This window comes from Nannobrachium achirus, assembly GCF_963921795.1.
Source record: "Nannobrachium achirus genome assembly, chromosome: 24".
Taxonomy (NCBI): Eukaryota; Metazoa; Chordata; class Actinopteri; order Myctophiformes; family Myctophidae; genus Nannobrachium; species Nannobrachium achirus.
The window spans coordinates 402,905-418,476 of NC_137831.1; the positions used below are offsets into that span (position 1 = coordinate 402,905).

General features: G+C 42.7%; 1 protein-coding gene across 1 annotated transcript in view; it reads left to right on the forward strand.

The window, feature by feature from the left end:
* xdh (xanthine dehydrogenase) overlaps positions 1-15,572 on the forward strand; it is a 72,897-nt gene that overhangs the window by 16,207 nt on the left and 41,118 nt on the right. The window contains exons 10-18 of the mRNA XM_080720846.1: positions 171-263; positions 1,542-1,693; positions 2,254-2,347; positions 6,408-6,517; positions 9,313-9,497; positions 10,410-10,572; positions 10,802-10,891; positions 12,463-12,632; positions 14,806-14,932. Coding sequence (XP_080576972.1) covers positions 171-263; positions 1,542-1,693; positions 2,254-2,347; positions 6,408-6,517; positions 9,313-9,497; positions 10,410-10,572; positions 10,802-10,891; positions 12,463-12,632; positions 14,806-14,932 — 1,184 coding nt within the window. The remainder of the gene's footprint in view (positions 1-170; positions 264-1,541; positions 1,694-2,253; positions 2,348-6,407; positions 6,518-9,312; positions 9,498-10,409; positions 10,573-10,801; positions 10,892-12,462; positions 12,633-14,805; positions 14,933-15,572) is intronic.

Below are 15,572 nucleotides of genomic sequence, written 5' to 3' on the forward strand. Positions count from 1 at the left end.
TATACCCTGTTCTAATGGTTATAAACCCACTGTATAACTATATGATACTATGATACTAGCTGCTAGCAGCTATGCTAGCAGAAAGAGCTGAATAGTAATACATCTATGTGTGTGTGCGTGCGTGTGTGCGTGCGTGCGTGCGTGCGTGCGTGTTTGTGTGTGTGTTGCAGGCATTGAGGTGAAGTTTAAGAACCTGTTGTATCCGGTCATCCTGTCTCCGTCTCACATCCCTGAGTTACACACTGTAACACACACTGAGGAGGGTATGCACACGCACACACACACACACACACGCACGCACGCACGCACGCACGCACGCACGCACGCACGCACGCATGCACGCACGCACGCACACACACACACACACACACACACACACACACACACACACACACACACACACACTGTCAACATGTGACTCAGCTGAAGTCAAACCTTATTTAAAAAAACAACACATTGACCTTTGGCCTTGTTGCTTCACAGAACATTTGATGACAAAATGAGATCAAATCGTTAACTCATTTGCTGCCATTTTAACCTTGTACTGTATGGCTTTCCTGCCATTTTGTTTAAAAATATTGTTTTTTCACCACTATAGTGTTAGCCATGTGAAAACCCTTGTTTTTTAGGGTTAGGGCTAGGGTTGGTGTAGGAAGGGGTTAGGGTTAGGGTTGGTGTAGGAAGGGGTTAGGGTTAGGGTTAGGGTTGGTGTAGGAATGGGTTAGGGTTAGGGTTAGGGTTGGTGTAGGAAGGGGTTAGGGTTAGGGTTAGGGTTGGTGTAGGAATGGGTTAGGGTTAGGGTTAGGGTTGGTGTAGGAAGGGGGGGGGGGGATGTGTGAATGGCATGGCAGCATAAGGGGATGCACATCTGTGCTCGCAGCTGGCCTTCACTGTGCCTTCACTGTGGGTTATGGGGAGATTTATACACTTTTATTGAGATTTATACATTTATTACACTCTTGTTTTCAAACACACTAACTTTGATGTGTGATATTTTTGGTTCCCTTTATGACAGAAGGCTCAAACTTTATCAGGGGCTGGGGAAGAGTGTAATCTAGCATCACATAATTTAAAAGAAGAGTGTAATTAAACATTACATAATATAAAACTTTAATATAAAAGCAAATCTTGGGGTTCCTCGGACATGGCATGACATATATATATATATATATATATATATATATATATATATATATATATATATATATATATATATATATATATATATATGGTAGGGACGGACAGCGGGATTTTCTCGGTTTCCTTGGAAAACACGGGTCAGGGCAGGAAGGAGCATTTCCCAATGCATCATGGGAATTGAAGTCTTTGGTGATGGGGTCGACAAAACAAGTTTGCTAATAATATGGTGTCGTGAGATGAACATGTTTGAGAACCCCTGAACATGTATAGAAACGAACCTGTGTGTGTGTGTGTGTGTGTGTGTGTGTGTGCGCGTGCGCGTGTGCGTGTGCGTGTGCGCGTGCGCGTACGTGTGTGTGTGTGTGGTTGTGTGTGTGTGTGTGTATGTGTGTGTGTGTCAGGGCTGCTGATTGGCTCGGCCGTCAGCCTATCCCTGCTGGGGGAGGTGCTAAGGCAGGAAGTGAAGCTCCGCCCCTCCTATCAGACCCAGGTTTTCCAATCCGCCCTGGAGCAGATAAGATGGTTCGCTGGCCTGCAGATACGCAACGTAGCTGTGAGTTAGCCTAACCCTACCCCTACCCCTAACCCTTAACATAAACACTGCATTACTGGAACACTGCAGATAAGATGGTTCGCTGGCCTGCAGATACGCAACGTAGCCGTAAGTACACACAGTTACACTAACACATAGACAATACATTACTGGAACACTGTTACACACTGCATAGACAATACATTACTGGAACACTGCAGATACGCAACGTAGCTGTAAGTACACACAGTTACACTAACACATAGACAATACATTACTGGAACACTGCAGATACGCAACGTAGCTGTAAGTACACACAGTTACACACTGCATAGACAATACATTACTGGAACACTGCAACACCTGTATGACAACACATTAACTCAGTGTGTTAGAGGGGACATCATGTGTGTATTTCATAAAATGAGTGTCTGTTGCGTCTATCCCAGTGTGTAGTGTGTATTTCATAACATTAGTGTCTATGTGTGTGTTTAAAAGTGTGTTGGTGGTAACATCATCACAGCCAGTCAGTGTGTATGTGCATGTAATGTATTGTCTATGTGTGTGTGTGTATATCTTAGTGTATTGGTGGTAACATCATCACAGCCAGTCCCATCTCAGATCTCAACCCAGTCTTCATGGCAGCAGGAAGTACACTTACACTAATGGATGCAGGTAACACACACTCTCTCTCTCTCACTCACACACACACACACACACACACACACACACACACACACACACACACACACCCACACCCACACCCACACACACACACACACACACACACACACACACTCACACTCACACTCACACTCTCACACACACACACACACACACACACACTGCAGTTTAGGCATTTAGCAGACGCTTAAATACATCACTATAATAAAGCAGATAATATGTCAGATGACCTGATGATGACCAGGGACAATGACAACGACATTCCATCCTATGTGGACGGTGTCAACAGTCTGGTGAAGTTAGGGTTAGGGTTAACTAAGGGTTAACTAAGGATTAACCTAACCCTAACCCTAACCCTGTGGACAGTGTCAACAGTCTGGTGAAGTGGTGCGATGAGAACTCTTTGGCACTAAATGTGTCAAAGACAGAGGAGATCATCTTTGGCCCCAGGTCGGCTATTTTGTTCTACTTCCGGGTGTCTTTTGACTTCCTTCACAGGTGTTACTGATGATACTAATGAAGGCTCTGTTCCATTCTGGTCAAACAGAGTCAGGGTGCTGATATTGTGAATGTTGGCTCACTGGAAACACTCTGCTACACCAGTGGGTCTCAAAGTGTCATTGAGTGGGTTCCAAATGTCCCCATACAGGTGTGTAACTCTGACAGTACAAATTGAGGCAAATGGACCTGCAAGGGTCCATTTGATTCCATTTGTTGATTCCATTTTACAGAGTTATGGGGGTCCTTGAAATTAAAGAACCACTGTACAATAAATCAAACAGACCCTTCATTAGTATCATCAGTAACACCTGTGAAGGAAGTCGAAAGACACCCAGAAGTAGAACAAAATGGCGTATATGCATAGAGCCTATTGCGGACAGGAAATCCCTTCAGATTCACAACATAGCTGTGAAACAGGTGGAATCCTATAAATACCTGGGTGTGTGGGTCGACCACACCCTGGGCTGGTCCATCCAGGTGGATTCACGTCTGTGCCAAAGTGCAGCAACGCATGTACTTTCTGAGGAGACTGAAGGCCCAGAAATACTACACCTCTTCTACCGTTCCACCATACAGAGTATCATCCAATACTACACCTCCTCTACCGTTCCACCATACAGAGTATCATCCAATACTACACCTCCTCTACCGTTCCACCATACAGAGTATCATCCAATACTACACCTCCTCTACCGTTCCACCATACAGAGTATCATCCAATACTACACCTCCTCTACTGTTCCACCATACAGAGTATCATCCAATACTACACCTCCTCTACTGTTCCACCATACAGAGTATCATCCAATACTACACCTCCTCTACTGTTCCACCATACAGAGTATCATCCAATACTACACCTCCTCTACCGTTCCACCATACAGAGTATCATCCAATACTACACCTCCTCTACCGTTCCACCATACAGAGTATCATCCAATACTACACCTCCTCTACCGTTCCACCATACAGAGTATCATCCAATACTACACCTCCTCTACCGTTCCACCATACAGAGTATCATCCAATACTACACCTCCTCTACCGTTCCACCATACAGAGTATCATCCAATACTACACCTCCTCTACCGTTCCACCATACAGAGTATCATCCAATACTACACCTCCTCTACCGTTCCACCATACAGAGTATCATCCAATACTACACCTCCTCTACTGTTCCACCATACAGAGTATCATCCAATACTACACCTCCTCTACCGTTCCACCATACAGAGTATCATCCAATACTACACCTCCTCTACCGTTCCACCATACAGAGTATCATCCAATACTACACCTCTTCTACTGTTCCACCATACAGAGTATCATCCAATACTACACCTCCTCTACTGTTCCACCATACAGAGTATCATCCAATACTACACCTCCTCTACCGTTCCACCATACAGAGTATCATCCAATACTACACCTCCTCTACCGTTCCACCATACAGAGTATCATCCAATACTACACCTCCTCTACCGTTCCACCATACAGAGTATCATCCAATACTACACCTCCTCTACTGTTCCACCATACAGAGTATCATCCAATACTACACCTCCTCTACTGTTCCACCATACAGAGTATCATCCAATACTACACCTCCTCTACTGTTCCACCATACAGAGTATCATCCAATACTACACCTCCTCTACTGTTCCACCATACAGAGTATCATCCAATACTACACCTCCTCTACTGTTCCACCATACAGAGTATCATCCAATACTACACCTCCTCTACCGTTCCACCATACAGATTATCATCCAATACTGCGGCACTGTGTGGTACGACAGTCTAACGGTACAAGTTAAAAACAGGGTGGTTGGATTGATCAAAATGGCCTCCAAAATCATCGGTCGGCCCATCAATCAAGGCTTCCTTCAAAGCCAGAATGCTGCAGTCGTGCGTCTGGCCCAAAAAATGGCAGACAGTCCCTCCCACCCCCTCCACCAGAAGTTTGAGCTTCTCCCATCAGGGAGGAGACTCAGAGCCGCGCGGTGCAAGCTGCAAAGGACCAAGAAATCTGTTGTGCCCCAATATGCTATATCTATCTATCTATCTATCTATCTATCTATCTATCTATCTATCTGTCTATCTGTATGTGTCTGTGTTTTTATTGTGGTGTATTTGTTTTAGTAGGCACTTTATGCACATTACAACACATTTCTGTGTAAACAGACAATAAACTGACTTGAACTTGAACTTGAGAACATCAACAACAATATAACAAATGCATATGAATATCAATCTAAAAAAATCAGTAAAGAAAAAAAAAGGATTCTAAAAAACCTAAAAGCAAATGCTAACTAGCTTCATGTATGGTCATTGAGTGTTTCAGTAGTGCTATGGGTTTAACTAGCTTCATGTATGGTCATTGAGTATTACAGTGCTATGGGTTTAACTAGCTTCATGTATGGTCATTGAGTGTTACAGTGCTATGGGTTTAACTAGCTTCATGTATGGTCATTGAGTGTTTCAGTAGTGCTATGGGTTTAACTAGCTTCATGTATGGTCATTGAGTGTTACAGTGTTATGGGTTTATCTAGCTTCATGTATGGTCATTGAGTGTTACAGTGCTATGGGTTTAACTAGCTTTGTGTATGGTCATTGAGTGTTTCAGTAGTGCTATGGGTTTAACTAGCTTCATGTTTGGTCATTGAGTGTTACAGTGTTATGGGTTTATCTAGCTTCATGTATGGTCATTGAGTGTTTCAGTAGTGCTATGGGTTTAACTAGCTTCATGTATGGTCATTGAGTGTTACAGTGCTATGGGTTTAACTAGCTTCATGTATGGTCATTGAGTGTTACAGTGCTATGGGTTTATCTAGCTTCATGTATGGTCATTGAGTGTTTCAGTAGTGCTATGGGTTTAACTAGCTTCATGTATGGTCATTGAGTGTTTCAGTAGTGCTATGGGTTTAACTAGCTTCATGTATGGTCATTGAGTGTTTCAGTAGTGCTATGGGTTTAACTAGCTTCATGTATGGTCATTGAGTGTTTCAGTGCTATGGGTTTAACTAGCTTCATGTATGGTCATTGAGTGTTTCAGTAGTGCTATGGGTTTAGGTGGAGTCTGAAAAGCTGAGTCTTCAGTCCACGGCGAAAGCTAGCGAGTGAGTCCGTTGTTCTAAGAGCGACAGGGAGTTTATTCCACAACTTGGGGGCCAGGAGGGAAAACTGTCTCGGACTAGTGGATTTTTGTCCACACTTTCTCACTCTCACACACACACACACACACACACACACACACACACACACACACACACACACACACACACACACACACACACACACACACACACACACACACACACACACACACACAGGTTACTGCAGGATACATGCATGAACACACAGACATTATGAAAGACGGAACCTTGAACTGTGTGTGTGTGTGTGTGTGTGTGTGTGTGTGTGTGTGTGTGTGTGTGTGTGTGTGTGTGTGTGTGTGTGTGTGTGTGTGTGTGTGTGTGTGTGTTGTGTATGTGCGTGTGTGTGTGTGTGCGTGCGCGTGTGCGTGTGCATGTATGTGTGTGTGTAGGTAACAGCCGGACGGTGAAAATGGACGGTGGTTTCTTCACTTCTTACAGAAAAACTGTTCTGAAACCTGAAGAAGTTCTGATCAACATCCTGATCCCCTTCAGCAAGAAGGTTATTCATTATTCATTTATGTTAATGACATGGTAATTATTATGATCCCCTTCAGCCAGAAGGTCTGTAATTATTCATTTATGTTAATGACATGGTAATTATCCTGATCCCTTACAGCCAGAAGGTCATTAATTATTCATATATGTTAATGACATGGTAATTATCCTGATCCCCTTACAGCAAGAAGGTCTGTAATTAAAAAACATCAGTACTAAAGGTCCTGGTAGGAGATAAAACCATCAGTACTAGAGGTCCTGGTAGGAGATAAAACCATCAGTACTAGAGGTCCTGGTAGGAGATAAAACCATCAGTACTAAAGGTCCTGGTAGGAGATAAAACCATCAGAGGTCCTGGTAGGAGATAAAACCATCAGAGGTCCTGGTAGGAGATAAAACCATCAGTACTAAAGGTCCTGGTAGGAGATAAAACCATCAGAGGTCCTGGTAGGAGATAAAACCATCCGTACTAGAGGTCCTGGTAGGAGATAAAACCATCAGTACTAAAGGTCCTGGTAGGAGATAAAACCATCAGAGGTCCTGGTAGGAGATAAAACCATCAGTACCAGAGGTCCTGGTAGGAGATAAAACCATCAGTACTAAAGGTCCTGGTAGGAGATAAAACCATCAGTACTAGAGGTCCTGGTAGGAGATAAAACCATCAGTACTAAAGGTCCTGGTAGGAGATAAAACCATCAGTACTAGAGGTCCTGGTAGGAGATAAAACCATCAGAGGTCCTGGTAGGAGATAAAACCATCAGAGGTCCTGGTAGGAGATAAAACCATCAGTACTAGAGGTCCTGGTAGGAGATAAAACCATCAGTACTAGAGGTCCTGGTAGGAGATAAAACCATCAGTAATAGAGGTCCTGGTAGGAGATAAAACCATCAGTACTAAAGGTTCTGGTAGGAGATAAAACCATCAGTACTAGAGGTCCTGGTAGGAGATAAAACCATCAGTACTAGAGGTCCTGGTAGGAGATAAAACCATCAGTACTAAAGGTCCTGGTAGGAGATAAAACCATCAGTACTAAAGGTCCTGGTAGGAGATAAAACCATCAGTACCAGAGGTCCTGGTAGGAGATAAAACCATCAGTACTAAAGGTCCTGGTAGGAGATAAAACCATCAGTACTAGAGGTCCTGGTAGGAGATAAAACCATCAGTACCAGAGGTCCTGGTAGGAGATAAAACCATCAGTACTAAAGGTCCTGGTAGGAGATAAAACCATCAGTACCAGAGGTCCTGGTAGGAGATAAAACCATCAGTACTAAAGGTCATGGTAGGAGATAAAACCATCAGTACTAGAGGTCCTGGTAGGAGATAAAACCATCAGTACTAGAGGTCCTGGTAGGAGATAAAACCATCAGTACCAGAAGTTCTGGTAGGAGATAAAACCATCAGTACTAGAGGTCCTGGTAGGAGATAAAACCATCAGTACCAGAGGTCCTGGTAGGAGATAAAACCATCAGTACTAAAGGTCCTGGTAGGAGATAAAACCATCAGTACCAGAGGTCCTGGTAGGAGATAAAACCATCAGTACTAAAGGTCCTGGTAGGAGATAAAACCATCAGTACCAGAGGTCCTGGTAGGAGATAAAACCATCAGTACCAGAGGTCCTGGTAGGAGATAAAACCATCAGTACTAAAGGTCCTGGTAGGAGATAAAACCATCAGTACTAGAGGTCCTGGTAGGAGATAAAACCATCAGTACTAAAGGTCATGGTAGGAGATAAAACCATCAGTACTAGAGGTCCTGGTAGGAGATAAAACCATCAGTACTAGAGGTCCTGGTAGGAGATAAAACCATCAGTACCAGAAGTTCTGGTAGGAGATAAAACCATCAGTACTAGAGGTCCTGGTAGGAGATAAAACCATCAGTACTAGAGGTCCTGGTAGGAGATAAAACCATCAGTACCAGAGGTCCTGGTAGGAGATAAAACCATCAGTACTAAAGGTCCTGGTAGGAGATAAAGCCATCAGTACTAAAGGTCCTGGTAGGAGATAAAACCATCAGTACTAAATGTCCTGGTAGGAGGTAAAGGTCTTTCAGGACCAGTTCTTCATGTGTTAACTCTTTCAGGACCAGTTCTTCATGTTTTAACTCTTTCAGGGCCAGTTCTTCATGTGTTAACTCTTTCAGGACCAGTTCTTCATGTGTTAACTCTTTCAGGACCAGTTCTTCATGTTTTAACTCTTTCAGGACCAGTTCTTCATGTGTTAACTCTTTCAGGACCAGTTCTTCATGTTTTAACTCTTTCAGGACCAGTTCTTCATTTGTTAACTCTTTCAGGACCAGTTATTCATGTGTTAACTCTTTCAGGACCAGTTCTTCATGTGTTAACTCTTTCAGGGCCAGTTATTCATGTTTTAACTCTTTCAGGACCAGTTCTTCATGTGTTAACTCTTTCAGGACCAGTTCTTCATGTTTTAACTCTTTCAGGACCAGTTCTTCATGTTTTAACTCTTTCAGGGCCAGTTCTTCATGTGTTAACTCTTTCAGGACCAGTTCTTCATGTGTTAACTCTTTCAGGACCAGTTCTTCATGTTTTAACTCTTTCAGGACCAGTTCTTCATGTGTTAACTCTTTCAGGACCAGTTCTTCATGTTTTAACTCTTTCAGGTTCAGTTCTTCATGTGTTAACTCTTTCAGGACCAGTTCTTCATGTGTTAACTCTTTCAGGACCAGTTCTTCATGTGTTAACTCTTTCAGGACCAGTTCTTCATGTTTTAACTCTTTCAGGACCAGTTCTTCATGTGTTAACTCTTTCAGGACCAGTTCTTCATGTGTTAACTCTTTCAGGACCAGTATTTCCGGGCCTACAAGGTGTCTCCTCGCAGGGAGGATGACATCAGCATTGTGACAGCAGGGATGAGCGTGACGTTCTGTGAAGGAACCTCATTGGTCCAGGACCTCCGTCTGAGCTATGGGGGCATGGCCCCCACCACCAGGATGGTTCCCATGACGACCAACAGGCTGCTGGGGAGGTACGCACGCATAGGGATGGAGCTGGAAACAAGGGCCCTCTACAAACTCTATAACACATTATTGAGTAGTCTATCAATAAGCTTTGGGCTTATCAAGCTTGTTATCCAGCATAGCGGCCCATGATGTCATGTTTAAAGGTGATACACCATGAAATTTCACTTATTTTAAAACCTTTTTTTGGGGTCCCACTAGCACCTTCTATCTAGAGGTTGTTCGATGTGGCCTAAAAATAAAATCTCGATTTATTTCTCAGAAAAGTCGATTTTCGATTCCGATTTCGATTTTTTGGTAAAAGAATAATACATTGTTTCAACTATGTTGTTTTCATTTAAAAAATGCAAGGACATGATTTCTTTTAATTATTGTTTTATTTAAAAAAAAAATGTATATAGCCAAATAGCAAAATCTAATGTGGTGAGCCCTGCCCAGTCTGACGTGCGCTGCACGTGCATCAAAGAAATTACACATCAGAGATAAAGTAGTATTAATTTGGTGTCGAACCTTGTCGTCCTGCTTTAGGAGGACGGGCTGTGCACTTTTTGCCCCATGCAAGGCTCCAATGAGTAAGAATTACCCTAATTGAAGTGAAAATCGATTTTACGATTTCTTATTTTTTAAATCGTCCAAAGGAAAAAATCCCGATTTCGATTAAAAATCGATTAATCGGAAAACCCTACTTCTATCCTCACAAAGTCCCATTTCTGATCGTTGTGTCTTTCTCTGGTTTTGAGAAGGCGAAGGTTAAAAGTATCCCACGGGTTCTCAAAACAGGCTATCCACATTTGCCGTTTTTGAAGATTTTTTTCAAAAAATCTTTTTTTTTCTTTTTTTTTAAATGTGGGGGGGGGGGGGTTGTTTTCATTTCCTGTATTATTATTATTTTATTGAATAATACTTCACTTACGTTACAGACCCTGGGGGGAGGAGCTTCTACAGGATGCCTGCTCCTCATTGGCTGAGGAGTTGACCCTTGACCCCTCTGTGCCGGGAGGCATGGTGACCTACAGGCGAACTTTGACCCTCAGCCTGTTCTACAAGTTTTACCTGTCTGTCTGTCTGGAGCTGGCAAGACAGGTAGCTAACCCTAACCCTAACCCTAACCCAAGGTCCAATCTGCTCAGTACATACTGTACATACTGTACATACTGTACATACTCTACACACTGTACTGCACACACAGCCCAGTACCTGGCAGTGTGCAGTGCATCTTGGGTTGTGACATTATTATTATTATTATTATCATTATATTATTCTAGGCTGTATCTGTCTGTCCAGAGGGTGTCATACATGTTTGTCTCCACAGGGGGTCATAGTTGAGCAGGTGAGAGCAGACTGTCTCACAGCCACAGAGGTCTACCATCACACCCCCCCTTCTAGCGTTCAACTCTACCAGGTACACACACACACACACACACACACACACACACACACACACACACACTACATAAACAATACATTACATGCACACACACACACACACACACACACACTACATAAACAATACATTACATGCACACACACACCCCCGCTAGCAGCGTTCAACTCTACCAGGTACACACACACACACACTACATAAACAATACATTACATGCACACACACACACCCCCGCTAGCAGCATTCAATTCTACCAGGTAGGCACACACACACACACACACACACACACGCACACGCGCACACGCACACGCACACGCACACGCACACACACATACACATACACATACACATACACATACGCACACGCACGCGCAGGCCTGCGTGTCTGCGTGCCTGATTAGAACAAACACAGAAGAAGTCAAGAGCACAGCAACACACATTAGGGTTGTTCGATGTGGCCTATAAATAAAATCTCGATTTATTTATCAGAAAAGTCGATTTTCGATTCCGATTTCGATTTTTTGGTAAAAGAATAATACATTGTTTCAACTATGTTGTTTTCATTTAAAAAATGCAAGGACATGATTTTTTTTTTATTATTGTTTTATTTTTTAAATGGTTTATATAGCCAAATAGCAAAATCTAATGTGGTGAGCCCTGCCCAGTCTGACGTGCGCTGCACGTGCATCAAAGAAATTACACATCAGAGATAAAGTAGTATTAATTTGGTGTCGGACCTTGTCGTCCTGCTATAGGAGGACCGGGCTGTGCACTTTTTGCCCCGTGCAAGGCTCCAATGAGTAAGAATTACCCTAATTAAAGTGAAAATCGATTTTACGATTTCTTATTTTATAAATCATCCAAAGGAAAAAATCCCGATTACGATTAAAAATCGATAAATCGGAAAACCCTAACACACATCACAAGTAAGAACTCTTCCTTCAGCCACCGTTTGTTGCATTAATTATATAATATATTATCCTCACAGCAGAAGATTAGACATTGATGATTGTCGGCTTGCCGCCGTGGTTACAAACCGTCTCGTATAATACTGAAAATCCTCCAGTTGACCAGTTTACTAAAAGACACGTCCTGTAATGAACTGATACGTTGTAATGAACTGATACGTTGTGAACTGATACGTTGTAATGAACTGATACGTTGTAATGAACTGATACGTTGTAATGAACTGATAGGGAGGTCGGGGAATCGGGATCCTCCCTATGTTCCCCACAGGTTAGCATTCACCAGCGTCAGCAGGTTAGCATTTCACCAGGTTAGCATTCACCAGGCCAGCGTTAGTTTTACTGAGGTTAGGGTTAGGGATAACAAATGCCACCTTTTTCACATTGGCAGGTAGACTTTTGCAAAACATTTTTTTTGCAACACAATGCTTCAAATCATGCATGCAGCGTCACATTGCCACTGCTTTTAGTTGACTGCAAGGAACTCAATGTAAATGGTGTGTGTGTGTGTGTGTGTGTGTGTGTGTGTGTGTGTGTGCGTGTGCGTGTGCGTGTGCGTGTGTGTGTGCGTGTGTGTGTGTGTGTGTGTGTGTGTGTGTGTGTGTGTGTGCATGGTGTTTTCAGGCGGTTCCAGAAGGTCAGCGTAAAGAGGATGTGGTCGGACGTCCCATGATGCATCTCTCTGCTCTGAAGCAGGCGACGGGAGAAGCTGTTTACTGTGACGACATCCCTTTGTACGAGAACGAACTGCACCTGGCGCTGGTTACTAGCACTAAGGCTAACGCTAGCATCATGTAAGATAATACATATACATACTGTAGCTAGCGCTGGTTACTAGCACTAAGGCTAACGCTAGCATCATGTAAGATAATACATACTGTAGCTAGCGCTGGTTACTAGCACTAAGGCTAACGCTAGCATCATGTAAGATAATACATACTGTAGCTAGCGCTGGTTACTAGCACTAAGGCTAACGCTAGCATCATGTAAGATAATACATACTGTAGCTAGCGCTGGTTACTAGCACTAAGGCTAACGCTAGCATCATGTAAGATAATACATATACATACTGTAGCTAGCGCTGGTTACTAGCACTAAGGCTAACGCTAGCATCATGTAAGATAATACATATACATACTGTAGCTAGCGCTGGTTACTAGCACTAAGGCTAACGCTAGCATCATGTAAGATAATACATATACATACTGTAGCTAGCGCTGGTTACTAGCACTAAGGCTAACACTAGCATCATGTAAGATAATACATACTGTAGCTAGAGCTGGTTACTAGCACTAAGGCTAACACTAGCATCATGTAAGATAATACATACTGTAGCTAGCGCTGGTTACTAGCACTAAGGCTAACACTAGCATCATGTAAGATAATACATACTGTAGCTAGCGCTGGTTACTAGCACTAAGGCTAACACTAGCATCATGTAAGATAATACATACTGTAGCTAGCGCTGGTTACTAGCACTAAGGCTAACGCTAGCATAATGTAAGATAATACATATACATACTGTAGCTAGCACTGGTTACTAGCACTAAGGCTAACACTAGCATAATGTATGATAATACATACTGTAGCTAGCGCTGGTTACTAGCACTAAGGCTAACACTAGCATAATGTATGATAATACATACTGTAGCTAGCGCTGGTTACTAGCACTAAGGCTAACACTAGCATCATGTAAGATAATACATACTGTAGCTAGCGCTGGTTACTAGCACTAAGGCTAACTAGCGCTGGCTACTAGCACTAAGGCTAACAGCTAGCGCTGGTTACTAGCACTAAGGCTAACTAGCGCTGGTTACTAGCACTAAGGCTAACTAGCGCTGGTTACTAGCACTAAGGCTAACTAGCGCTGGTTACTAGCACTAAGGCAACAAACCAAGAATATAAAAGGGTGCTTTACATAGATTGTGCATTACATTGACAAACACACACACACACACACACACACACACACACACACACACACACACACACACACACACACACACACACACACACACACATTCATTACATTCATTACATTCACCCATTCACATACCCATTCACACACACATTCACACAGTGATGTCAGAGGAAACCATGCTTGGCACCAACCTGCTCATCAGGAGCAGTGAGGGGTTCAGAGTCTTGATCAAGGACTCTTCAACAGCTATACATTATTCTACATGTATATGTATATATACATACATATATGTATACTACACATACATATACATTATACTACATGTATATGTATATATATATATATATACATATATGTATACTACACATACATATACATTATACTACATGTATATGTATATATACATACGTATACTACACATACATATACATTGCATCCTGTTCATCAGATGGACAGACTAATCTTGGTGGTGCAGTGGGTAGTGCTGTCACCTCACAGCTAGAAGGTCCCTTGGTTCGATTCCTGCCGGGGGACGCTGTGGACACTGTGGGCGCTGGGGCCGTGTTCTCTCATCCTAGGTTGGCAAATGTGCCTTTCTGTGTGGAGTTTGCATGTTCTCCCCGTGTCTGCTAGGGTAGATACCCACACAAAAACATGCAGTAATCCTGGTCTCTATACTGCCTCCCCCTGGCCAGTCGGGGGGCCTGATGGAGGGGAAAGGAACTGGTTGGAATAACGTGTTCCTTCCACGCACTACGTCCAAACCTGGGAAACTCTCCCCTGTCCCCTGTCAGGTGATAAAAAGCGGCCCGCTCACTCCTCGTGCACTGAAGGAAGCATGAGCTCAGCTCAGGGCTCTGCCCAGGTTGGCAGAGCCCAGGATTACAGCTTAGGCAATTCAGTTGGCACTGGGTGAAAAATGGGTTCCAAAATCATGGGATAAAAATGTAGAGAATTAGAAATTGATGAAATGTGTGTGTGTGTGTGTGTGTGTGTGTGTGTGTGTGTGTGTGTGTGTGTGTGTGTGTGTGTGTGTGTGTAAATAGATCTATAGACTCATCGGTAGCAGAGCAGATGCCAGGTGTGGTGACGTGTGTGTTTGCGTCAGATATCCCAGGATGCAACATGACTGGACCGGCCGTCTACGATGAGACTGTGATGGCAGACCGACAGGTAGCCTGACCCTAAACCTAAACCTAAACCTAAACCTAAACCTGACCCTGACCCTGACCGACAGGTAAAATACATGTTCCCCCATTGATTCCAGATGGAGACACAAATGCATTTGGGTCTCCATCTGGAATCAATGAGGGAACATTTATTATAATCAAATGATTGTCTTAGGAATGCGACAAAAGGTCCCCCCCCCCAAAAAAAAAAAGATAGATAGATAGGATTCTTTATTAACAGTTTACAGAGACAGGTACAGGAAAGTCTCCTAAAAGGACTTTTGCTTTCAGACCCCAAAAATATTTAGTAATATCATTGCATAACATTTTCTCTACAATTCCATGCTGTATTGATGTTGTTGCCATAGCAGAGATAACATAATATAATATTTATAATATTATTCTGTATATATTATAATATTCCATGCTGTATTGATGTTGATACCCTAGGAGAGATAACATAATATAATATTTATAATATTATTCTGTATATATTATAATATTCCATGCTGTATTGATGTTGATACCCTAGCAGAGATAACATAATATAATATTTATAATATTATTCTGTATATATTATAATATTCCATGTTGTATTGATGTTGGTACCCTAGGAGAGATAACATAATATAATATTTATAATA